Source organism: Castor canadensis, chromosome 9, assembly GCF_047511655.1.
Source record: "Castor canadensis chromosome 9, mCasCan1.hap1v2, whole genome shotgun sequence".
Classification (NCBI taxonomy): Eukaryota; Metazoa; Chordata; class Mammalia; order Rodentia; family Castoridae; genus Castor; species Castor canadensis.
The window spans coordinates 54,127,948-54,153,676 of record NC_133394.1 but is presented as its reverse complement, the minus strand read 5'-3'; the positions used below and the strand labels follow the sequence as shown (position 1 = coordinate 54,153,676).

At 40.5% G+C, this 25,729-nt stretch overlaps 1 protein-coding gene across 1 annotated transcript in view; it reads right to left on the bottom strand.

The window, feature by feature from the left end:
- Positions 1-25,414, bottom strand: part of Qrfpr (pyroglutamylated RFamide peptide receptor) — a 41,628-nt gene extending 16,214 nt beyond the window's left edge. The window contains exon 1 of the mRNA XM_020152787.2: positions 24,831-25,414. Coding sequence (XP_020008376.1) covers positions 24,831-25,170 — 340 coding nt within the window. The 5' untranslated portion in view covers positions 25,171-25,414. The remainder of the gene's footprint in view (positions 1-24,830) is intronic.
- Between the last annotated feature and the right edge of the window lie 315 nt (positions 25,415-25,729).

Genomic DNA, 25,729 nt, shown 5'->3' with positions numbered 1-25,729 from the left:
AAGCTATTTTGAAAGAATGGGATACTTGCGATATTTCTTTTCATAAATACCAATCTTAGATTGTGATAATCCTAAATTTCCTTTGTAGATAATTTTAATATCAGAGTTGTGCTTCTTAAAGCCTATCTGGAATGGGTATTTTTCATCTTTTGATTATATAGCATCCACCTGTATTTCTCCTAACTATAACACAATTTCCTCCTAGAACATTAACTCTTCTCACTGAGTGCAGGTTATGAGGCCCTACTAAAGAAGGATAAGCCTGAGCAAACTTCTCCCTTTTGTTGAAAGAGTATAGTGAAGATAGAAAGGGGTTTGAAGTGGTGTGGTTGAGTGGTCACCAGATCATGAGTGCTAGCAGATCTCTGCTTAGTGTTGCTGCCAACCTCTGAGCACCTGTGGTCCTTGCCCATTATGAGTCCATTGCTCTGGCTTCCTACTGATCCTGTGAGCCTCCATCATCCTTCCTGTACATTCCCTTAAGCTACTGAGCTACCAAGTGTCATCTGTAACCAAGTAAACTCATTTGATATGCTTTTTTGCTACCTTTTTCTCTGGAAGATATACTTCCTATAATGAAGCAATTAGGACTGATGTTCCTTCTCTGTGTAGTGTTAACTCTAGGATAAGACAGTCTGAAATCCCACCACTGCACTTTGCTTCACTGTTGTGTTTATTTCCAGTATGTCTGACTCTTGTATAAAAACTACAGTACCTTACTTTCCTTTCTGAATTAGGAATAAATTTTTTGTTTTAATATCTACTGCCTTCTAATTTCAGCTTTAATTCAGGAATATATCTTTATTTCCCAAAACATGACTCTCTTACTGTCAATGAGAGTGGTGTCCATTATCCTGTTCACTCGTCCCCACCACACCCCACAATGCACCACATGAAGAGGTTTCAGTGATACAAACAGAAACAAGGCCTTACTGTTTTTAAACACAATGCTTGAAAACTGAAAACAATTTGGATAGGATTTCTATTCACTATAGCGTAACAATAACTTTTTAAAAGAATCCAAATAGGCAGAATTTTAAAAAGATTTTAAAAATTGTTTTATTAATTGAAGAAATGGCATATGAACTATAATTGCATGGAAGTGACTAATGATAATAATCACTCAGTGATGAGCTTTTCTAGTGAAAAACAACATTAAAAGACATCTGCAGTTTTTCAAAGGAAAGACTACTCTATTTAACCATCATTTGATATAATGTTCCAAAAACATTATGCTACAATCTAGCATGTAATTAATTAAACCATTTCAAACAATCCATATGCCTTTGTCTCAATATAGTCAGTAAGTTTCCAGTTTTGTCCATCATGGCTCTTAGGCAGCCAGTAATGAGCAGTTACCAAACCCTGAACTAGGCTATTTCATTCCCCTCAAGCACATCCTATGGAAGAAAAGTAGGGAACAAATTAACTATAGCCAAAATTAATGAATTGTTATATAAATTATGGTAGAGGACCACAGGGGTACAGAACTATGGAATTCCTCAACTGGAAAGCTCTCCTAGAGAAGATCCAGGTTACTGGCTTTCAATCACTGCCCCAGGTAGAAGTGTTTCTACAGGGTGCTGCAGCTATATCCCAGAAGGGAGAGGGGCCGGTCCAATGAAGACAGGGTTGAGGGGAGCCGGTAGAGGTGGGGAGAGCCATGCTCTACCTCTGCTTCACTTGGAACAGCTCCAACTGGAGCTAACTTCATTTGTTGGGATTCCAACATACAGGACAAAACAATTTTAAGGACGTTACAAAACCTGAATGAATTTGTACAATAAACACTGGAATATCCTACTGATTTAAACTGTACAGATTAATGATGAGAATCATAATTATTAAATATTTAAATTTTTAAATTTTTTTGGTGGGACTGGGGCTTGAACTTGGGGTTTTGTTCTTGCAAAGCAGGTGCTTTACCAAATAAGCCACCTCCAGTCCATTTTGCTCTGGTTATTTTGGAGAAGGGATCTTGCAAACTGTTTTCCCAGGCTGATCTTAAACCTCAGTCCTTCAGATCTCAGCCTCCCAAGTAGCTAGGACTAGAGGCATGAGCCACTGGTGCCTAGCTGCTAAATATTGTTTAAGAGACGTGTGACCTGCCTGTTCTAGAATTTTAGCCTCCCTAATAATTATTCCTGTTTAGAAAATTACCATTGCAAAACACTGCAGTAATTACCCTATGACTTAGGAACTTTCTGCAATGCTCTGTTAGTGTAATGGAGAGAAGAAGAGTTTTGTTTAAGGGAAGGGAAACATGGTTTGGATCAAAGTGGAAGGCATGAGGGCAGGCAGGGTTGCCTGGGCTTCTGCAGAATGAAGGGAAATGGAGAAAAGTCCTATAGCTACCAAGAGGGAGAACTGGTAAAGACACTGAAGAGATGTGCAAGTGAGGAAATAAGCTACTTGGCTCAGGATTTTTTCTGAACGCATGGGAGGAGACAAAGGCTGCCCAGCTGATCCTGAGATAGGACACTTACCCTACATGAGAACAAAGAGATGGAGATGAAGTGAAGCACTGTAAGTAGCAGCCAGGAGAAGTGGGATGAAGGGCAGGGTTCCAACACTGGAGAGGTGGCCTAGCTGGCAAAGCAGCTTCATATGGTGCCTTGCCCCTATCCAGGGCTGGAACACAGATCTGACCCATATGGGTGCCACCTGTTGCCTGAAAGATCCTCAGCCTTGAGGACAGCTGGGTTTGTGAGATTGAAATTGTGCTGCGTGGCATAAAAGAGCTTTGTTTGCTGTGTCTTCAATATTTAATCTCAATTTATTCATCATTTTTCATTTTCTCTTTCTTTCATTAACTGAAATGATTATATTGCAGGTTCACATGCAGTTGTACAAAAGAGTATGAAGAGATCCTTTGCATACTTTAATAAGTTTCCCACAATAATAACATTTTGCAAAATTGCAGTACAATATTGCAACCAAGATGTTGACACTAATACAATCCACAGTTTCTTCAGACTACCTAGTTTTACTTGTGTGTGTATTGTGTATGATTTTAGTACCTGTGTAGGTTTGTGTATCCACCCCTACAGTGAAGATACTAAACAGTGCCAGTACAAGGATCCCTCCTGTGGCTTTTCTATAATCACCCCATATCCCTCCTACATTCCCCCTTCTTGCTCTGAATCCCTGGAAGCTTTTAATTTGTCCTTGATTTCGAAACTCAGCCCACTTCAGAAATGTTACTGGAGTCATTGGGATTAACTGCTTTCCTTCAACAAGATTGCCTGGAGATTCACCCAAGTTGTTCCATTAATTATTAGTTTGTTCTGAATTTACTCTCCATAGCATATATGTGCCACAGTTTGCTGAGCTATTTGTTCATGGAAGGTCAGCTGGCCAATTACAGTCATTGGTACAAATAAAGCAATTATGGACATTCACACACAGATTTTGATATCAAGAAAGTTTTCACTTCTTTGGGTTAAATGCCCCAAAATGTGATTTCTGAGTAGTGTAGTAATTGCGTTTAGTCTTAGGAGAAACTGCTAAATTCTTTTTCTGAGTTGAATCATTTTTCATTCTTTCTGGCAATGCTTAATAGATCCAGGTTCTCCGTAGCTTCACCAGCATTTGGTGTTAACCTATATTTTTTTTCTCCATTCTAATAGATTTGTAGGGTTTCCTTCTAGTTGCTTCAATTTGCATTTCCCTGATAGGCGCAGTGACACTAAACTCCTTCTCATGTGATTATTTGCCATCTCTATATCCTGTGATGAAGTTGCTTCATGTCTTTGTCTATTTTCTCACCAGACTACTGTCTGACACTGTGATTTTAAGGGACTTTTTGTTTGGTTTTTGTGGTGCTGGGGATTGAACTCACAGTCTCACATTCAAGCACTTTACCACTTGAGCCACATCCCCAGTCCTTTCTGCTTTTAGCTCATTTTTCAGGTAGGTTGTCACACTTTTGCCTAGGGCCAGCCTAGGATCATAATCCTACAACTTCTGCCTCTTGAGTAGCTGGGATTACAAGTGTCCCCTACTGTGCCTATCTTGTTTTTGAGCTTCACTGACTTTTGCCAAGATGGCCTCAAATCATTTTCCTCCTAGCTCCTCCCAAGTGGTGGGGATTAGAAGCATGTACCAGTACACCCAGCTGAGTTTTAAGTTTTAAGAATTCTTTATATAGTCTAGTTATTATCAGAAATGTGCTTTGTAAGTATAATCCCCCAGTATTCAGTTTGTCTTTTCATCTCTTCACATGGGCTTTCACAGAACAAAAGTGTAGGTTTTTAATGAGGTCCAATTTATCAAGTTTTCCTTGTATGATGTGTGTTTTTGTGTCAGAAACTCTAAGAGCTCTTTCCTTATACTTGAAGATTTTCTCTTTTTTTTAAAAAAAATAGTTTCATAGTGTTAACATTTACATTTAAGGAAATGTATCATGATCCACTTGGAGCACAATTTTATATAAGGTATAGATTTAGTGTAAGCTTTGGGGTGGACTGTCTGTTTTGGCCTATGAATGTTCAATTACTCCAACACCATTTAATTAAAAGATATTTTTCTTCCAATGAATCACATCTTTGTCAAAAAAATCAGCTGACCTTATTTGCATGGACCTATTTCTGAATCTTCTCTTCTGTTCCATTAATCTACGTCTCTCTCTCTCTCTCTAATACCACATTGTCTTCAGTATTTTATCTATGTAGTAAACTTTATTATTGGGTAACATAATTCTCCTAGTTCCTTCTCTTTTTTTATTTTTTATTATTCATATGTGCATACAATCCTTGGGTCATTTCTCCCCCCTGCCCCCACCCCCTCCCTTACCACCCACTCCGCCCCTTCCCTCTCCCCCCTACCCCCTCAATACCCAGCAGAAACTATTTTGCTCTTATTTCTAATTTTGTTGTAGAGAGAGTATAAGCCATAATGGGAAGGAACAAGGGTTTTTGCTGGTTGAGATAAGGATAGCTATACAGGGAGTTGACTCACATTAATTTCCTGTGCGTGTGTGTTACTTCCTAGGTTAATTCTTTTTGATCTCACCTTTTCTCTAGTTCCTGGTCCCCTTTTCCTATTGGCGTCAGTTGCTTTTAAGGTATATGTTTTAGTTTCTCTGCGTTAAGGGCAACAAATGCTAGCTAATTTTTTAGGTGTCTTACCTATCCTCACCCCTCCCTTGTGTACTAAAGCTTTTATCATGTGCTCAAAGTCCAATCCCCTTGTTGTGTTTGCCCTTGATCTAATGTCCACATACGAGGGAGAACATACGATTTTTGGTCTTTTGGGTCAGGCTAACCTCACTCAGAATGATGTTCTCCAATTCCATCCATTTACCAGCGAATGGTAACATTTCGTTCTTCTTCATGGCTGCATAAAATTCCATTGTGTATAGATACCACATTTTCTTAATCCATTCGTCAGTGGTGGGGCATCTTAGCTGTTTCCATAACTTGGCTATTGCGAATAGTGCCGCAATAAACATGGGTGTGCAGATGCCTCTGGAGTAACCTGTGTCACAGTCTTTTGGGTATATCCCCAAGAGTGGTATTGCTGGATCAAATGGTAGATCAATGTCTAGCTTTTTAAGTAGCCTCCAAATTTTTTTCCAGAGTGGTTGTACTAGTTTACATTCCTACCAACAGTGTAAGAGGGTTCCTTTTTCCCCGCATCCTCGCCAACACCTGTTGTTGGTGGTGTTGCTAATGATGGCTATTCTAACATGGGTGAGGTTCCTAGTTCCTTCTTAATCAGGATTGTTTTTTAAGGTGTGGGTCTGCAAAAATCTTTACTGTGATTTTGGGAAGAATTACATTTAAGAATTATACTTAATTTGGGGAGAACTGACAACTCTAATATGTTCAATCTTGTAATCCATGAACAGTGTTGCTCTAATTATTTATGTATTTTTATTTTTTCATCAGCATTTTGTGATTTTCAGCATATGGAACCTACACATATTTTGTTAAGTATATATGAAATATTCCATTTGCTTTGTAGTAATGGTGATATGTAATTGGTGATATTTAATTTTAGCTTTTGAATCTTGCTTATTAATACAATGTGATCTCATTGATTTTGGTGTATAATTCTTGTAACCTATGAGCTTGTCGAACATAATACTTTTAAGTATTTTGAGTCCTTGGAATTTTCTTTTATTTTTTGTAGATGAGGTCTCATGAACTATTTGCCTGGGCTGGTCTCAAACTGCAATCTTCCCAACCTCAGCCTCCCAAGTAGCTAGGATTACAGGTATGAGTCACTGGCTTTATTTTTTCTTATTGTACAAAGTAATGGGTTACCTTATGACATTTCCACATATGTATATAATGTACTTTAATCTCATTTACCCTCCATCACTGTCCCTTATCCCCCAATGCCTCGCCGTCCCCTTCAAATAATCTTCCATTTAGGTTCATGACTTTTCGGTTGGTTGTATTTTCCTTTGTATTTATGTATCTAAATCCCACATGTGAGAGAAGATGTGGTATTTGTCTTTATGACCCTGGCTTATTTGCTTAACAGTTGATCTCCAGTTTCATCTGTTTTTATCCAGATAACATAATTTCATCCTTCTTTATGGTTTAATAATACTCCATTGTGTATATATGCACCACATTTTCTTTATCCATTCATTGGTTGTTGTGTCCCTAGGTTAATTCCTTAACTTGGCTATTGTGAATTATGCCTCAATAAACCTGCATACGCATGAATCTCTATTGTGTGTTGTCTTACATTCCTAAGGTAAATGCCCAGGAGTGCCCATTATTATATAGCAGGACCACATGGTAATTCTATTTTAGTGTTTGAGAAACATCCATACTAATTTCCATAGCCAACAGTGCATAAGAGTTCCTTTTCTCCCTGCACCCTTGCAGTATTTTGTTGTTATATCTGTTTTCTTGATGATAGCCACTTGGCTGGGGTGAGGTGGAATCTCAATGTTATTTTGGTTTGCATTTCCTTTATGGCTTAGGATGCTGAACAGTTTTTCATATGTTTATTGCCATTTGCACTTCTTTGAAGACTCTGTTTAAATCATTTGCCTATTAATTGGGCCATTAGTTCTTTTCTTGTTTAAATTTCTGAGCTCTTTATATATTCCAAACATTAATTACGTATCAGATAAACAGTTGGCAAAAAAGAAATTTCTCCCATTCTTTAGGTGTCTCATCACTCTGACAATCATTTCCTTTGCTGTGGAGAAATTTTCTAATTAGATGCAATCCCATTTTTAAAGTCTTGCTCACCATTTCCTGAGATATACTCAGAAAATATAAGCCTGTTCAGAAAATAGTTGCTGTGCCTCTATCTTGAAGGGATTTCCCTATTTTTTCCTGTAGTAGTTTTAAAGTTTCAGTTCTTATATTAAGGTCTTTGACCCATTTTGAATTGCTTTTTTTGTGTAGGTGAGAGACAAGGATCTAGTTTCAGTCTTCTACACGTGGCTATCCAGTTTTTCAACATTTGTTGAAGAGGCTGTCTTTTCTCCAACATGTTTTTGGCAAATATATAGCTGTGTGTGGGTTTATTTCTGGATCTTCTATTCTATTCCATTGTTCAATGTGTCTGTTTTTGTTATGATGGCTTTGTAGAGATCAGGTATTGTGATAGCTCTAGTATTACTCTTTTTGCTCAGAATTGCTTTTCTTATTCAGGGTCTTTTGTGCTTCCAAATGAATTTTTGTTTTGTTTTTTCTATTTCTGTAAAGAATGTCATTGAGATTTTGATTGGCATTGCATTGAATCTGTAGCTTACTTTCAACGATATAATTGTTTTTACAATATTGATTCTCATGTTCCATGAACATGGGAGGTTTTTCCACCTTCTAATGCCTTCCTCAATTTCTTTAGTGTTTTATAGTTCTTATTGTACAGGTCCTTCACTTCCTCGATTGAGTTTATTCCTTAGTATTTCACTTTTCAAGACTATTGTACATGGGATTGTTTTCCTGATGTATTTTCTCAGAATACTCACTGATAGTGTATAGGAAAACTACTGACTTTTGTATTTTGATATTGTACCCTGCTATTTTGCTGAAAGTGTTTACCAGGTCTAAAAGTTTCCTGGTGTACTCTTTGGGGTCTTTTAACTATAGGATCATATCAATTGCAAATAGAGATATACAGTTTGACCTCTTCCCTTCCTGTTTGTGTCCCTTTTATTTCTTTCTCTTGTCTTATTGCTCTGGCTGAGAATTCAAGTACTCTTCTGAATAAGAGTAGAAAGATTGTGTATCCTTATGTCATTCTTTAGTTTAGGGGAACTGCTTTCAGTTTTTCCCAATTTAAACAATGCTGACTAAAGATTTGACAAATATAACTTTATTATGCTGAGGTATATACCCTCTATTTCTAGTTGCTTTAGACATTTTATCATAAAGAGATGTCAGATTTTGTCAAACTCTTTTCATGTATCTACTGAGATAATCATGTGAATTTTGTCCCTGATTCTAATTGTGCTATATTACACTGATTTGTGTATGTTGGACCAATCTTTCATCTCTGGAATGTAACCAACTTCAATGTGTTGCATAATTTTTGTAATGTGTTGTTGAATTCTGTTTGCAAGTATTTTATTGAGGATTTTTTGCATCTATGCTCATCGAGGAAATTGGTCTACAGTTTTCTTTTTTGTTGTGTCCTTTTCTGATTTTGTTATCAAGGTAATATTGGCTTTGTACAATGAGTTTAGTAGTGTTCTTTCCCTTTCTATTTTAGAGAATAGTTTGAGAAGCATTGGTGTTAGTTCTTCTTTAAAGGTCTGGTAGAACTCAACAATGACTCCATCTGGTCCTGGGCTTTTTTTTGTTGGGAGGCTTTCTATTACTGCTTCAATCATGCTGTTGGTGATACACCTTTTTAAGTTATTTAAGTTATTTACATCCTTTTGATTCAATTTTGGTAAGCCATATGTGTCTAGAAATTCACCTCTTTCTTCAAATTTTTCAATTTATTTGAATATAATTTTTTCAAAATATTCTATGTTCTGTCTGGAAATGGTGGGGGGGCGAAACAGTGGGCCATTGAACGTGGCTCAAACAATGTATACACATGTGAGTAAATGTAAAAATGATAAAATCAAAAAATAACATAAAAATATAATTTTTTCCAAAATATTCCTTAATGATCCTCTGGATTTCATTGGTATATGTTGGAATGTCCCCTTTTACACCTTTAATTTTATTAATTTGTGTTTCTCCTGCTTGCTTAGTTTGGCTAAAAGTTTACCAATATTATCAATCTTTTCAAGGAACCAATCTGTTTCTTTGATTTTCTGTATCATTTTTAGTTTCTATTTTATTGATTTCTACCCTGATCTTCAATATTTCTTTCTAACTGCTAACTTTGAGGTTCACCTGTTCTGTTCTTGATTTTCTAAGAGATTGAGGTAAACCATTAGGTATTTGAGATCTCTGTTTTTTTAAAATGTAAGCATTCACAGCTATAAACTTCCCTGTTAAATTAGCTGTATCCCACATGTTCTGGTATATTTTCATTTAAACTCTAGGGAATTAAAAAATTTCCTCCCTGATTTCTTCAGTGACTCATTGATCATTCAAAAGCATATTGTTCAGTCTCCATGTGTTTGTGTAATTTCTGTATTTTCTCTTGCTATTGATGTCTAATTTTATTCCAGTGTGATCTGATAGGATACAAGAAATTATTTCAATTTTCTGTATTTGTTAAGACTTTCTTTATAACCTAGAATGTGATCTATTTTGGAGAAACTTCCATGGGCTGCTGAGAAGAATGTGTATTCCATAGTAGTTGGGTGGAATATTTGGGATATGTCTGTTTAATCTATTTGTTCTGTGGTGCTGATTAACTCTGAAGTTTCTTTGTTGATCTTTGGTCTGGAAGATCTATTTATCAATAAGAGTATTAAAATCACTCACTCTTATTGTATGTGTACTTATCTATTCCTTTATGTCTAATAGTGTTTGTCTTATTAAGTTGGGTACACCAATATTTGATGCATGCAAATTTACAATTGCTGTATCTTCTTGATGAATTGTTCCCTTTATTGGTCCTCTTTATCTCTTCTGGCTCAAAGCCTATTTTGTCCAATATAAGTATAGCTACTCCTCTTGCTTTCAGATTTCATCTGCTTGGTATGTTGTTTACAATACTTTCACTTTAAGCTTGTGAATGTTTTTGTCAGTGAGACATGTAGGTAACAAATAGTTGGATATTGTTTTTTAATCCATTCTATTTTTAATTGGAAAGTTAAGACCATTTTCACTTAGGGTTATTATGGAGAGGGGTTTTCTGATTTCTGTAATTTTGTTAGTCTTTTTTCCGGTTGATTCTATTACTATTTTTTTTTTGTTTGCCCTTATTCACCTATAGATGTTGCTGGTTTATTGAGTTGGACAGGACTGATTCTTTCCTAAATCCTCATCTGTTTCACCTAGTTCTTTTACAGAATTTATTCTTTCCTGCATTTTTGTGTCTGTGACTGTCCTTCTTCCTCCTCTGTGTGAAGGATTCTTAAATTTTCTACAATGCTGGCTTAGAAGTGATGAATTGCTTCATTTTGTGCTTATCTTGAATGATCTTTATTCTTCAACTTTAAAGGATAACTTAGCTTTATGTAGTATTCTTTGTAGTTAGTTACTTTGAGGGCTTGAAATATGTCATTTCATGCTTTCCTGCATTTTAGGGTTTCTGCCAAGAGGATGTAATTCTGATCTTTTTCTCTTTGTTAGTAAAGTTGGAATTTTTCTCTTGCTTTAATATCTTATGTTTGGTCTCTAAAGTTGACATTTTTAATTATAATCTCATGTGTAGGGTTTCGTTTTGGATCCAATCTACTTGGGGTTGAACATGCCTTGTATACTTGAATGCCCCCACCTTTCCTAAGATTTGGGGAATTTTTGTTAAAATTTCTCTGAATAGCTTTCTTATGACTTCAGTTCATATCTCAGCTCTTTTTTCTACCCCCTGGATTCTGTGGTCTCCTTACTGTGTCTCAGAGTTCATAAAAGTTGCATTCATGCTCATTTATTTTTTTCTTTATTGGTAGCAGAATGTAGATTTTCCTCAACCTTATCTTCAGCTCCTGATATTCTTTCTTCTGCATGGTCTAGTCTATTGGTGATGCTTTCCAATGTTTTCTTTTTTGGCTCAATAATCCAAACATTTTGAACATTTCTCTTTTCAGAATCTCAATATTCTTGCCAAGCTTCTTATCCACCTTGCTGGCTTTTTTATACAGGTCTTGGATTGACTTCTTTACTTCATTTGTGTATTTGTTTGAATCATCTTTGAGGCCATTAGTCATATTTATTTTTGTTTTTTTTTAATTTTTCCTATTTTATTATCATACATTAATAAAATAAGGAGATTTCATGGTGTCAATTCCATATATATGTACAGTATACCTTGAACAAATTCATTCCCTCCATTATATTTTCATTCCCTCTCTTCCTCCTTCTCCCTTTTTCAAACAGTATTTGGTGGGTCATTAGTCATTTTTTAAAGTATACTCTTGTATTTTGTCTGGAATGCCAGTTCTTGGAGTTGTTACATGCTTTTGGAACTATCATATTGCCCTGAGTGTTCATATTTCTTATGTTTCTGCATTGTGCTTTGTGCATCAGTTGGAAAAGATGTCTCTTTATTTATTTATTGTTCTATTAATTTATTGTTGGAATCATCTTAGTGGAGAGTCTTCTCAAGGGTCATGAGCCCTATTAACACAGAAGGAGAAAAAGCAAGCAGGACTAACAACCAGAACACATGAGATATTTCATGTGTTCAAAACATCAACTACACATCCAATAAGGTGACAAAAGAAAGGAACTAGAACTCTTACAGCATATGCTAGGAGTTTAAAATTATTAGATGTAGAGGTATTAATAATTAAGTACGAAAAATGAAGAAGGTGAAGGACAGACTGTGGGAGGTCAAGGAGATACTTCTCCTCCCTAGGGAATGCCCATCTGCATCTGAAAGGCATCTACGCCCTCAGGCAATGCAAAAAAGGCTATGAAACCCAATCCCCACCCTGACTCACGGGAATCATGGGCTTCCGGGTCCCCCTGCATTCCCCAATATGCAGTCTTTCTCTTCTCTTCTCTACAAATAAAATCTTTCTGACCTCTGCTGTTGGAGTCTGTCTGTGCTTTCATTCTCAGAGCAGGCTCAACAACCCTGAGCACCTGAAATTTCTGTGTGTGTCGTCCATGCATCATATTTGGTGACGCATGAAGGGACCAGCCATCACCTGAAATCGGTATAGGTTGTGACAAAGTGGGAAAGGCTGCCTAGGAACATGACCGTGAGTGTCCAGCACTCCAGTGGAGTCTATTTTCCAGAAGAGACCCCACCCCCACAGCCTAGCTATGGTGGAACTCTCAGGCCGACTCTCTCTCTTTCTCTCTCTGTCTTGTTAAGGAGAGTTTCTCCCTTGGGAAACTGAGGAAAAGCTCTGAGCCCATTATAGCTGTAAGGCAGGCAATCTGAGGAAACTCAGACGCCAGGCAGGGGTTTATACCACACTGCCAGTGCTGGAGCCCAACTTTAGTACACCGAGGCTTTTTTTCCTCTCCTTAAACTCTAACTCTCTCTTTCAAGATCTGACCAGCTTAAGAAAAAGTCCGAAAACAGCCAGTGGAAAGGAAAGTTTGTCTTCAAACCATAAAAGGTGTTCTGGCCATGGCACTTCCCAGTGTCATCCAAAGGCTGGAGATGCAAATTCCTGACCCTTCCTGAGGCTCCAAAGACGGCTAAGTTTCAGACCCCTCCAGCCATGCCCATGGCAAACAGACAATTAGATCTCTTATGCCTCCTTCATGGTTTCCATGGCCCGAGAGTGGAGGTCACCCCTTGCTTCCACTGCTCCAGTACTGCCTTGGGCTGGATCAACCTGGGCAGCAGTAGTGACCAATAATCCCTGGAAACTCTCTTTTCCCCCAATCCTCAGCCTCTCCTTCCCCTTTCCCAAGTAGTTCAGGGTAAGTGTCCCCTTCCCCCCTTTGCTCTAAACAGCAGTGCACTTCTTTCTTCAGGGAGTTCGGAAAAAATCCCTACAGGCACCAGAAAGTGCTAGTCTCTAATTTAGGATTAATTGTGTTTGTCAAGCATCAGGTTATCTGTTTAAGCAGTTTCTGCAGCCTGCCTTCAGGGGGGAAGAAACAGTTAAAAGGCAGAAACCTCAGGTCCTCTCAGTTTTTGCCCCTTACTAGAGCAAAAGCCTTCAGACACTCTCTCTTCATAAAAAGCACATATGCCTCACAGGATATATAGGGGGACAAAAGTCTACTTCATCAGGAGTCCCCATCCATGCCTCTACAGGGGTCCTCCCTCTGGCCATGCAAGCCCTCTTGGTTACTTTGACAGAGTTATTTTTAAATTACAAGCCTTCAGCTGGTAGAAGAGAACGAGGCCTACCTGGGTCGCAGGGCAAACAGGCAAGTCAAAATAGATGAGAGATTGGTCAAAGATCATTTCAAGGGGGTGGGTGCACCTGAAATATCTGTAAATTCTTCATGACCTTACCCACAGGTGGCAGTGGAAGGAGCAAGGGAGAGAGGGATGTGCTCTCTCATCTAGGCATGCCTAGATAAAAGGAGAAACCTCTGTTGAGGTGACCAATTTTCCCTTGTTTTCCTTTTTTAGATGAGGAATTAAGCCTCAAGGATCCAGGAAGGATCCCCCCTTGCCTGCTTATTAAAACACTGGAAAGATCTTGATCCAGAAAGTCTTCAGCAAAAGCAACTCAAGTTTTACTGCACCCAGGCTTGGCCACAGTATCCTCTGGGAGATGAGGAAAGATGGCCAGAAGGAGGGAGGAGCATTAATTATAATACCATTCTTCAATTAGATATGTAAAAAGGAGGGAAAGTGGACTGAAGCTCCATATGTTCAATTGTTCTTTTTCCTAAGAGACCACCCAGAATGGCTAAAAAACACAGGCTAGATACCCAGACCATGGTAACCCTTTGCATAAAGCCCCCAAACTCCCTTGAACCAAAAAAACCCATCTAATGCTCCATCAGCTCCTCTTCCCCCTTACCCAACTACCTCACACACCAGACATCATCCCACAGGACTCTACACCCTCCAGTTAATTCCTTAGAGTGAGTGAACTTAAAGAAATAAAAAAGAATTTAGGAAATTACACAGAAAACCCAGATCAATACATCCAGACATTTACAGAAGTCAGCCAAAACTTTGAACTGAGCTGAAAAGATGTAATGCTATTGCTATCTCAAACCCTTACTCTCTGGAGAAACAGCAGATACTAGAGCAGGCAGTCACAGCTGGAGACAATTATCACTTAGATAAAAGTGGCCCTATAGGCTTGTCTCAGACTGGGCCCTCACAGGAAGAGGAGGAGGAGGAAGAAGACAGACAATGAATACCTAGAAGGGAACTTCAATTCCCAATTCCAACAGGAGATCAGGGAGTACCGAGGTATGACCCTAAGTGGGACCCTGAAAATGACAAGGATGAATGGAGTCATAACCATTTCATCCACTGCATTCTTGAGAGTCTAAGGAAAGCCAAGGTAAAACCTCTTAATTACTCCCAAGTCACAGCTGTACAGCAAGGACCCTTAGAAACTCCAGTAGCTTTCATGCAGAGACTTAAGGATGCTTTATGAAAGCATACCAACCAGAGTCACACGAAGAGGAAATGGTCCTAAAAGATAAATTTCTAACACAGTCAGTCCCAGATATCCATAAAAACCTTCAGAAATTGGTGGCTGAAAGGAGCAGAGATCTGGACCAATTGGTCTGTGTAGCCACATCTGTATACTATAATAGAGACTTAGAAAAAGAAAAAAAGGACCTGGAAAAGGAAAAGAGGAAGGATAAGCGGCAGGAGGCTCTGACTGCAGCACTCAGAGAGGCTTCCCCGGGGCCAAGTCCAAACCTGAGGACACGCTTTCAATGTGGACAGGCCGGTCATTTTTGGAGGGAGTGCCCCTGGAGAAAGCTACCTCCAGGACCCTGCCCCATTTGTTGGGGAAAACATTGGAAGGCACCTTGTCCCTGGTACCCCAGGGGAACTGAGGTCAGAGCCTCCCACCCAATGATGGGTCCCAGGGCCTCCCATACAGGCTCCAGTGACAACCATAAAAGCAGGGGAGCCCCAGGTTTTACTCACTATTGAAAAGCACAAGGTCAGCCTCCTTATTAATACTGGAGCTAGCATCTCAGCTATTCCTCTCTCTCCCGGACCCAGGTCCTCCAAGAAAATTACTGTTCAAGGCATGTCAGGCCAGCCTCTAGAGCGTTATTTCACTCAGCCTTTAGCCTGCTCCTGGGGAGATTTCCATTTCTGTCACTACTTTTTTTTTTAACAAAAATCTTGCAATTTTTTTTTTTTGGCGGTACTGGGGTTTGAACTCAGGGTGTACACCTTGAGCCACTCTGTCAGCCCTTTTTTGTGATTTTTTTAATTATTTATATGTGCCTACAAAGCTTGTCACTCCTTTTTAATTGTCCCAGTAACTCCTACTCCTCTGCTAGGGTGAGACCTTCTATCTAAATTGGGGGTACAGCTACTTTTACCCCCAGGAGAGTAAAAGTACTTTTGCTTGCCCCTAATAGAGGAACAAGTAGACCCCACAGTGTGGACGGATGGACACATTGTGGGACGGGCACAAACAGCTGTTCCAGTCCTAATTCATCTCAAGGACCCCTCCTGGTTTCCCCATCATAAACAATATCCTTTAAAGTCTGAAGTTGAGGGGCTAATTCCCATAATCAAAGACTTAACGAGACAGGGACTGCTAATAGAATGCTCCAGCCCATATAATACTCCTATTCTCAGTGTCAGGAAGGGACCTAATAAATGGAGGCTAGTCCAGGATCTCTGCCTGATCAATGAAGCAGTTGTGCCTTTCCACCCTGTAGTTCCAAATCCCCACACACTTTTAGCCCATATACCTCCAGGTACCACTTACTACTCTGTCCTGGATTTAAAAGATGCCTTCTTTTGCATTCCCTTACATCCTAAAAGTCAATCTATCTTTGCCTTTGGGGACCCCACAAGAAAGTCTGGACAGGTCACTTGGACTGTCCTCCCCCAGGGAATTCAGAGACAGCCCCCACCTCTTTGGGTTAGCTCTAACCCGAATTGGCAGAATGGCAATATCCACAAGCTACTCTGCTACAATATGTACATGACCTCCTGCTCTGTGGACCAAGTGAGCCTGTCATTTCACGACCCACTGAGTCCTTACTAAACTTCTTAGCAGATAAGAGGTTCTAAAATCTCTAAAGAAAAAGCCCAATTGTGTCAGTCTAGGGTTACATATTTAGGTCTTGTCCTGAAGAAAGAAATGAGGTCTTTAGGAAAAGATAGAATCCATCCAATCCTGACATTTCCTCAACCTAAAACTCTAAAACAATTGAGGGCTTTTGGGGGGTCACAGGGTACTATAGAATTTGGATCCTGGGATATGCAGACCTAGCCAGGCCCTTATATCAAATCCTTAAGGAAGCACAGAAGGATACCCAGCCCTTTATTGCGTGGGATGACAAGTCAGAAAATACATTCCACAGGTTAAAAAAGGCTGTTATGACAGCTCCTGCCCTGGGTCTCCCAGTACAAGACAAGTTTCTGTTATATGTCTATGAAAAGGGAGGAATGGCCTTCGGCATGGTGACTTAGCTCCAGGGCATCACTCCCCAGCCAGTAGGCTACTTAAGCAAAGAGTTAGATCAGGTAGCCAAGGGATGGCAAGGATGCCTCAGAGAAATGGCTGCAGTAAGCCTTCTAGTGCTTGAAGCTCAGAAACTTACCCTAAACTGCCCCCTAATGGTTTATACCCCACATGACCTAGAGGGAATTTTAAACTCAAAAGGAGAGCTTTGGCTGTCTGACAGATGTCTACTTAAATACCAGGCCCAGCTTCTGGGAGGGACAGAAATAACTTTAAGGACCTATCAGAGCCTAAATCCTGCATCCCTTCTACCAGAGGCAGAGGGAAATCCTGAACACTCATGTGAGGAGGTACTTATGGAAAATTATGCTGCTCAACCTGACTTAACTGATCGGTCCTTAAAAATCCCAGATCTAGAATTATACATTGATGGCAGTTCCTTTGTCAAGAATGGTGTCAGACATGCAGGGTTTGCAGTTGTGACAGAATTTGGCATCCTCAAATCAGGTCCTCCTCTTTCTAATACAAGTGCTCAAATGGCAGAATTAGTGGCCCTAACAAAAGCCCTAAAACTGTCAAAAGAACAGAGAGTAAACATCTATACAGATTCTAAGTATGTCTTCCTGGTCCTACATGGTCACGCAGCCATCTGGAAGGAAGGGAAAATTATAACTACAATAGGAACAGCTTCCCATAGAGATAAAAGGGAGGTTACTTTAATAGTTTTATGGATAACAGCATTAGTTGCAGCCCTTGCTGGAATTAGCTATGGGGTGATTGCCAATCATGTAACTGCAAAAAACCTAACCAAAGTGGCAGAGGACACCTCAGACCAGGTAGGCCTTGCCGTTAAGGACATGCAAAGGTCTGTCATCCCTTGCCTGTATGGTCATGGACTACTACCTGGCCCTAGATTTTCTTTTGGCCAAACAGAGGGTGGTATGTGCTATTGCCAATACCCCCTGTTGCACATATATAAACACTTCAGGCATTGTAGAGGAACGTGCAGATCGCATTCTCCAAGGGGCTAAGTGACTTCGGGAGCAATCTCTTGAAACTCAGGTTTCTACTCAGGTATGGGAATAAATAAAATCCTGGCTTCCCTCCAGGACTTGGTTCCTACCCTTTCTGAGGCCTATAGTTGCCATTATTCTCTTGCTTGTGTTTGGGCTTTGCATTTTAAACTTACTTGTCAAGTCTGTCTCTTCTCGCCTAGAATCCATCAAACTACAAATGCCTCTGATGGAGATGAAAATGACCTACTACCGCAGTCCCCTTGACAACTCCTCTCGTGGTCAGCCCTGATGCTGTGGGCCCCTTCATCGCCCTGTCAGCAGGAAGCAGTTACTGGACAGACTTCGTCATCCCTATTCCTAACAGCAGTTAGGGCAGTCACTGAGAGGTGGACTTGAAGGACAGACGTGGGAGGTCAAGGAGACACTTCTCCTCCCTAGGGAATGCCCATCTGCATCTGCCCTCAGGCAATACAAAAAAGGCCATAAAACCCACTCCCCACCCTAACTCACATCACTGGTTTTGGGTTGGGTCCCTCTGCATTCCCCAATATGCAGTCTTTCTTTTCTCTTCTCTACAAATAAAATCTTTCTAACCTCTGCTGTTGGAGTCTGTCTGTGCTTTCATTCTCAGAACAGGCTCAAGAACACTGAACACCTGAAATTCCTGCGCGTGTCATCCGTGCATCAAAGGGATGGAGAAGAGGAAGCAAAAAAGGAAAGAGAGGAAAGGATATGTGGTGGAGGTATATGAAAAACTACACTGATGGTGAGAAAGAACAGGGTAAAGTGAGTGCAGCAAAGGGCAAAGTGATCAAAAGGGGAAAAGAAAAAAAGAAGTAAAAGAACACATCAACAACTAGCTGAGAAAAATAAGGGAAAGAAGGTTACCTCACAGGTTTGTCAGTTCAGTTTCTTTTGTGGGAGGGCAGCTCTTTTTGTTTGTTTGCTTTTCCTCTCTATATCTGTAAGGAGTTAGGGTAGGAGTCTGTTAAGGGACCTGACTGCCTTCTTTGCGGGTTTTGATTCAGAATAGAATTTACTTATAGGCAGACCTTCCAGGAATATAGGGGCGACTCTCAATTAGTTCCTAGTTGGTGAACAAAGGACCCTAACCCCCAGGCTGGATGTCTCTACCTGTGTTGGTTTATCATGGGAAATAAATTCCCACACAATGACTGGCTGCTGTCCACCAATTTCTCTGGTCCTCTGGAAGTGTGCAAACTGGGCAAGGTGTGGGACTCTAATTGACCCCAATAGCCTTATTTTCACAGTTCTCTGTCTTAGCACAATTTATATCTTTCCTCTTACCAGAGTTCTATTTGTGATGCAGATTCAGCTCTGCTGCTACTGCCGGGGCCCTCACTCTCAGCTCAGCAGCTAATTGTTTTTTGAATATTTTAGCCTTTGGCTTTGCAGCTGAGGTCCTCTGGTACCCCCCTCACCTCCACCTGTGGAATCTATTAGTGAATTTGAAGCTAAGTCATTCTCTTAGGCAGTGTAGAGAAGAAAAATGCTGGGCTCCTTCCCTTGAGTCTGAGTGTTGCATTCAGATCTTCCATCTTGAGTTTTATTTTTGTATGTCTTGTATCCAACTTTTTTTTTTAATCATATTTGACTTCTTTCCAAATTCATTCTGAAAGACTCCAAAAAGGTTAAGGTTTCAGTAAAAATATAACACTGCATACAATGAAACAACTATGGCCAAAGTTCTTATTGGACTCTATTTTATGCAACCGACTTCTGCATTTTGTAAGCATTCCTTACTCCTATTCTTATTTATAAAAAAAAAAATAGCTACATTGAGTTGATTTATGTGAAAAATCCTATACTATTTAAAAACTTTACATCTTTCATTTCTTAATTTCATAACAGCCCAAGTTTTGGTGCTGTTCATATTTGTACCACACAAGTAGTTCTTAACATTGGCTGCAAATTATAATCTTTTCTAATTCGAGGAACTTTTGAAAACTTGATACCAGTTGTCACACTCAGAACAATTAAATCAGAATTTCTAGGGATAGGAACCAGAGATCCCTGTCGTTTTTTATGATTGCCAAGTGATTGCCGTGTGTTGCTCTAGGTGGAATTCTCAAATCAGCTGCAGAGAAAACTAATTTCCTAACTGTTCTTACCTGAGTGAGTGTCTGACTATGTGTGGATGTGCACTTACTTCTCTTGATAATGCACTTATTATTTAGGACATTTTTGGAACTCCTTTTTTGGAATTGTTTTTAGGCCATTTTCCAGCCACCATTAAAAAAATTCTTTTCACTGCTCATGGCAGGATTGGAGGCAGAGTCATAGAATCCTGTGTGTACCTGGAGGACCTTCCTTCCCATCCCTCACCACTCCAGCTGAACCAGCATGGATGGCTAGGATGAAAGTGGGCACAGAGCTCTGCTGGCTCCCCACCACACTACCCAACACTCCATCCACCATCTTATGCCACAATCATTCACAAAGAAGGTTAGAATTAGAACTGATTTTCTACTCCTGATACTTCTGAGGTATCTTCAGAATCTACCTCCTATGCCTTAAGTTCTCATTTACCTCAGTCACCACAGGTCCACTCTCCCAGAGACCAACACTCATCCCTGGACTCAAACTCATCAGGGTTCTGAGCATCCTTCAGTCCAACTCAAGCTCCTCCCTTCTTCACACTGGCACTTGACACTCACAAGTCCCTTGCATTCTCCATCTGTTCTCTGAATGCTTCTTGATTTTACTGAAACCTGGCTAACCCACAAGAATACAGCTTTTTCAACCCACAGTAGTACCCCCAGCACATGCAGTAGATACCCGGGAAATACGGAATGCAAGAAAGATTCAGAGTACCACTGATTATAATTCAGACACTAAGCAGAGAATAAGATGTGATCAGAGACTAGTGTATGCTGGTAAGACATCCATGTGTAAATGCCTAGTTTTCAGATCAGGTGAAAGACTAAGTCTTGAGATAATTATTAGATAATGAGTCAGAATCACCTTCCAAGAAATGAGAGACCTGACAATAGCCTCTATGCAGAGAGGAATGATCCAAAAAAAAAAAAAACAGGAGAATGCACACTAAGCTTCCATGCTAGCAAAATAAGAGGAAGTGTGAAAACCTCAAAACGCAGAACATAAAAAATAGAAACATAAAACAAAGAAAGAAGGAAAACACAGGTTTGTGGAAACCTAGATAAAACAGCAATGTTCTAGAGTATTGGTCAGAGAAAATCAGATGTTCTGCATTTAACCAGAAACATGTTCAGCCAGCAAATTCAGAGGAATCTTTAACACACTGTGAAGAAAGAGATAAAGAGAGGAGGAAGAAAAAGGCAGAAAGAGGAGACTGCAGACAAGGTCAGGTAAATTTAATGGCCCCCCAAAAACAGACAAATTCACTGCTGGTGGCTAAGCAAACAGATTAGAGGGGAGAACTTCCCAGGTACCAGATCTAAATGCCACAGAAACACAACACCATCCTCATGTTCTGAATAAAGGAAAAGCCACAAGCATGTGCTGTTGATAGTACAAAGGACAGAGACTCTGCTCCTGCCAGCTCCTGGTGGAAGATTCCTGGAGACTGATGTGGAGTGAGCCAACTGCTGGGTCAGAGAAAACTGACAAAGGGATGGAAAGGCAGGCAGACAAAAGGGACTGTACACCAGCTTGCCTCTTGCTGGGCAAAATGGAGATGCTGCAAATCACCATTCCACTTTTTGAGTTGAACATAATTCAGGTAAATAAACTAGTGTTTATAAAATGTGCTCTGTCTCATCCATTATTGAAGGTATAAAAGGAAACTCAGTGAATGTCTTTGCTCAGTGGTATGCAGGAAAAGGGCTGGTGTTTTTTGTTTTGTTTTTTTGCTTGTTTTGCAGTCTTAATTTATAGCTGCACATGTGATGCGATATAAATGTGGTATAAATGCTCCCACTAGTACTGATTTCAAGCCAAAATATAATGTCCTCAAAGCAGGACCTGGGCAGAGGTGCGCACAGGCTCTGGGAGTCAGTGCAGGCTGGCACTGAGGAGTTGGGCAACTAATCTGGACTGGGGCTGGTCCACAATTTCCAAAAGCCTTCCAGTAGATTCTCTGTGCAGGCAGATCTGAGAACCATTACTTGCCCCACTGCTTATCAGACTTTAACTTCCATATGAATCTTGTTAAATGCAGGTAGGAACTCAGTAGGTATTGCCAATCTCTAGCATGAAAGACGAGAGAATTAAAAGAAGAAAAACAGTCATTCAGGGCCCACCAATGTCAGAAATGTTTTGCAGGGAGGCTTCTTAGAGAAGTCACAAAGTAGAAATAAGGGAATTATTTATGACCAAGGTTGTAGAGATATTTCTTTTACCCAACTGCACTTTGCTTTTTAAATTGGAGTTAGATGTCAACATTATAAAAATCTCTATTCTCAACTTTTTTTTTTTAGGGGGGGAGAGACCCAGCAGTAACAGCTACAACTAAATAAGCTGCAACCATCCGAACCTGGGCACACACTGTGCACATGGCACGCTGCACCTTTCCAGGAGCAGTTTTCCTGGTGATGGTCACTGCCCTGTCTTTCCTACTTCACGAATGAAAGAATTTGAGAGGTATTCATATTTCATGCTTTTACATAATATTTTCTTTCCCAATTGTAGCAACCTACCTTTCTGTCTCTTTTCCCATCATTCCCTACACATATCATCTGTGTGTTCTTGAAATGCCTTCACAACATTCTTAGCATATACCACCACTCTCTCCTCCAAATTTTGGAGTGAGCCATGCTCCTAGAAGACACTCAAGACCCAGTTCCAACATCACCTCTTGAGGAGGCCTTCCTAACTCTCCCCTGTTCTGACAGCAGAATGAATCTGCTTCTATCAAACCTTAGTTTCGTTCCCCTGGGGGTATCTCCTATTCTCTAAGGCCACAAGGGCCTAGGTGAGATTTATTCATTCTTGTATTCTAAAGATAAAATACTTGCCATATTAGAGACCCTCAATAGCTTGATCAAACAATAAATTAGTAATTACTTTTCAACTCTTAGATTGCATTCTTATGAACTCTTTATAATTTATCAAGGGAATTTTGTAATTATTATTATATCCTAGTACACACAAGTTAACTCTCTTTCCATATCTGACCCACCTCCTCTGCAGGCTCTCTCTCCTTCCACAGACTTCAAATATTTTTTGAGACAAGGACTCACTATGTAGTCCAAGCTGGCCTCACACTCAAGATCCTCCTGCCTCAGCCTCCTGAGTGCTGGGATTAAGGACATGTGTTATCATGCCCAGTTTCCTGAACTTTAATTTTGGTCTTGTTTATTAAATTTTATTTATTCTAAAATTAATTTTGATCTAGTTTAGTTGACTTATAGAAGATTATCCTATAAATATTATCAAATTCTAATTATTCTATAAATATAGTAAATCTGATCCCAGATAAATACAGGCCACCTCTAATTAAGCACCCTTTCATAGAATTAATATACTATATATTAGTATATATATAGTATATAGTATTAATGTACTTCCATGCAATAACCAATTTTTTCAAAGCACTTCTACTAATGTTGTCACACTTACTTTATAAAATACATTAACTACATATTACCCTTTGTACCCTTTTCAGTTTTTAAAAGCAAAAGTAAACCCCTCCCCTCATGACATAGAAAGCAAAGAAAACAGAAAGTCTGAGAAAAGTCTTGGCAGTGCCCATCTATGTCCTCATAGGGAATATACTTGGTAGGCCTTCCCTGGGCATCCCTCCTCTTAAGGCTGGGAGCCAAAGATCTGCCTCACTTCACTTGCAAACTTCTCTGGTATTCTGTTGAAAAGCAGAGGCCCACACGGTTGAACTAATGCATATTAAAGGCAAAGCAGTAATCCAGATCTCTCCATCCTAGTAAAAGACCCCACATTGGTTATGTTCACCTTTACAAATGGAACTATAACCATCCAATGCTGTAAATACGCTTCATAAATCTGTTTGAAAACAGTCTATGTTATACTTTCCCTCAAAAACCAAGTTTATGTATGATGATCCAAAATTCTCCCATTAATTTGATGGGGTCAGTTTCACTAGGCAACTGTAAAATGCCCTAATACAATTATTTCATTAGAGAGCATAAGGAAGGTTCTCATCTATAAGTCAGTTTGCAACTTTACACAACAGGTCATTTTTAAGTCAATGCTATGTACACAATGTTTAATGCTATTTTACAAATAATTATAGATGAGATGGGGGTGAAAGATTTAACATCCTGACCCACCAACAATAAACTAGGGGAAGTTAATGGAAAATAGGAAAGCCAAAGGAGGAAACAGAAGATCTCCCATTGGTAATGGTGGGAGAAAACAAATACCCTCCACTATTTAAAAAGGAATCTGCAAACGGTGGAAATGGCAGCGCTTGAAGGTATAATGACCCATTTCTCTTAAACTCACAGCCATTTTCTAAGAATTTTGATGTGGCCATTTGCTCGGGAAAACATCCAAGAAGCACCATATGCAGTGGTGAGAGCACAACCCAGGACCCCTAATGAGATTACAACAGGACAGTCTGTGTCTCTCTGCAAAGACTAGAAAGCCCACTGTCTTTTTTCCTCCCTTCATCCACTGTTCCCACTTCAGTGACGCCAAACAATTGACTCGATTGACTCTTGTTGCCACTTCTGCTTTCTAAAGAAGGAGGAGAATCATCTCTCCGTTAGGAGTCAGGAGGGGAAATGTTTTCTGTGTTCCTTCTCCCTGAATAACTACAGTAACACGACTTCTAAAAAGGACTAGTCTGAGATCTTTCTGTGCAAATATATATTTGTTTTTAAAAGTTTTTAAGTTCATATATTCGCTAGCACATGTAAGAACTTGTCTGGAAGCCAAGCTTGGAGTTCAGGAAATGAGAAAAGATTTTTTAAGCTTTTGGGTCTTTAAAAATTTAAAAGACTCGTAGTTTTGGAAAAGAACTGAAATAAGCGGGTAGGAACACAAATGCCAGGGATCTTTCTTAACCTTACCCCTACCCATGTCTGTAAGCGACAAGAAGTTAACGCGGAGCTGAACCAGAGGGAAAAACAACAACAAAACTTAGCTGCAAGCGAGAGCAGGTGTGGAAGTTCCCAGACAGAGCATACAATTCACGTGACAGAGAGAGAACCAGGAGGTCAGAAATGTGTGTATATATGCGTTGGGGGGTCCCCTGGCAGGCTGGGGTGACTGAAGAAGGCGCGGAGTGCGCTCCGTCTTACCCCCCAGCCAGTTGTCGGAGATGTTCTGGAGCGTCGTGACCGGGATGCAAAAGAAGGCGATGAGCAGGTCGCTGAGCGCCAAGGAGCAGATGAAGATGTTGGTGACGGTGCGCATGGCCTTGCTGCGGATCACGACGTAGACCACCAGCGCGTTGCCTAAGAGCGCCAGGGCGAAAATGAGCACGCCGGTGAGCACGAGGGCCACCTTGGCGCGCCCAGGCAGCTCGGGGGTGTAGACGAGCGGCCGCAGTCCATACAGCGCGATGAACTGCTCGCGCGTCAGGTTGTGGTCCCGCAGCAGCCGGGAGAACTGCTCCGGGGTCATGTTGAGTGCCCGCATGCCGTGTGCCCCCGAGCAACCCTCCCCGCGGTCGCGCTTCCTCTGCTCCCGACTCCGCGGCACCCCGGTTGGTCGGGAGAAGGAAAGCAGCGCGGGGATCAAACGCGCAAAGAGAACGCTGGCCAAAGCAAGGAGACTCAGTCCCACTGACTAAAAAAAGTTCTTCCCTAGCCCTTCACCGTGAGGTGCTGGGATCCGACCGGGAGCCAAGCGCCACGCGACCCTGACGCACCTCTTGCTCCGCAGCTTCTGGGCACGAGGTGGGGGCGCCAAAGGGCGTGGCAACACGCAGCCCACTCCCGCCTCCGCCGCGCGCGGTGCTTGCCTACCCGCCCACACCAGCCGGAAAGCAGTCCCCAGCGCTGGAGCCTGTCTCCAGCTCTAGGTCAGGTTTACGCGTAAACCTGGGGTTTGAGATTTTTCAGCGACACGCCTTCTCCTCTTGACAAATAAGGTGGGCTACAGCTACTTAACGCAGAATCAAGTTTATTTTCTGTATTTAGAAAATAGGTCCAGAAGATAGGAAGTTGCAGTGACAATACAGAGAGATGCCATGTTC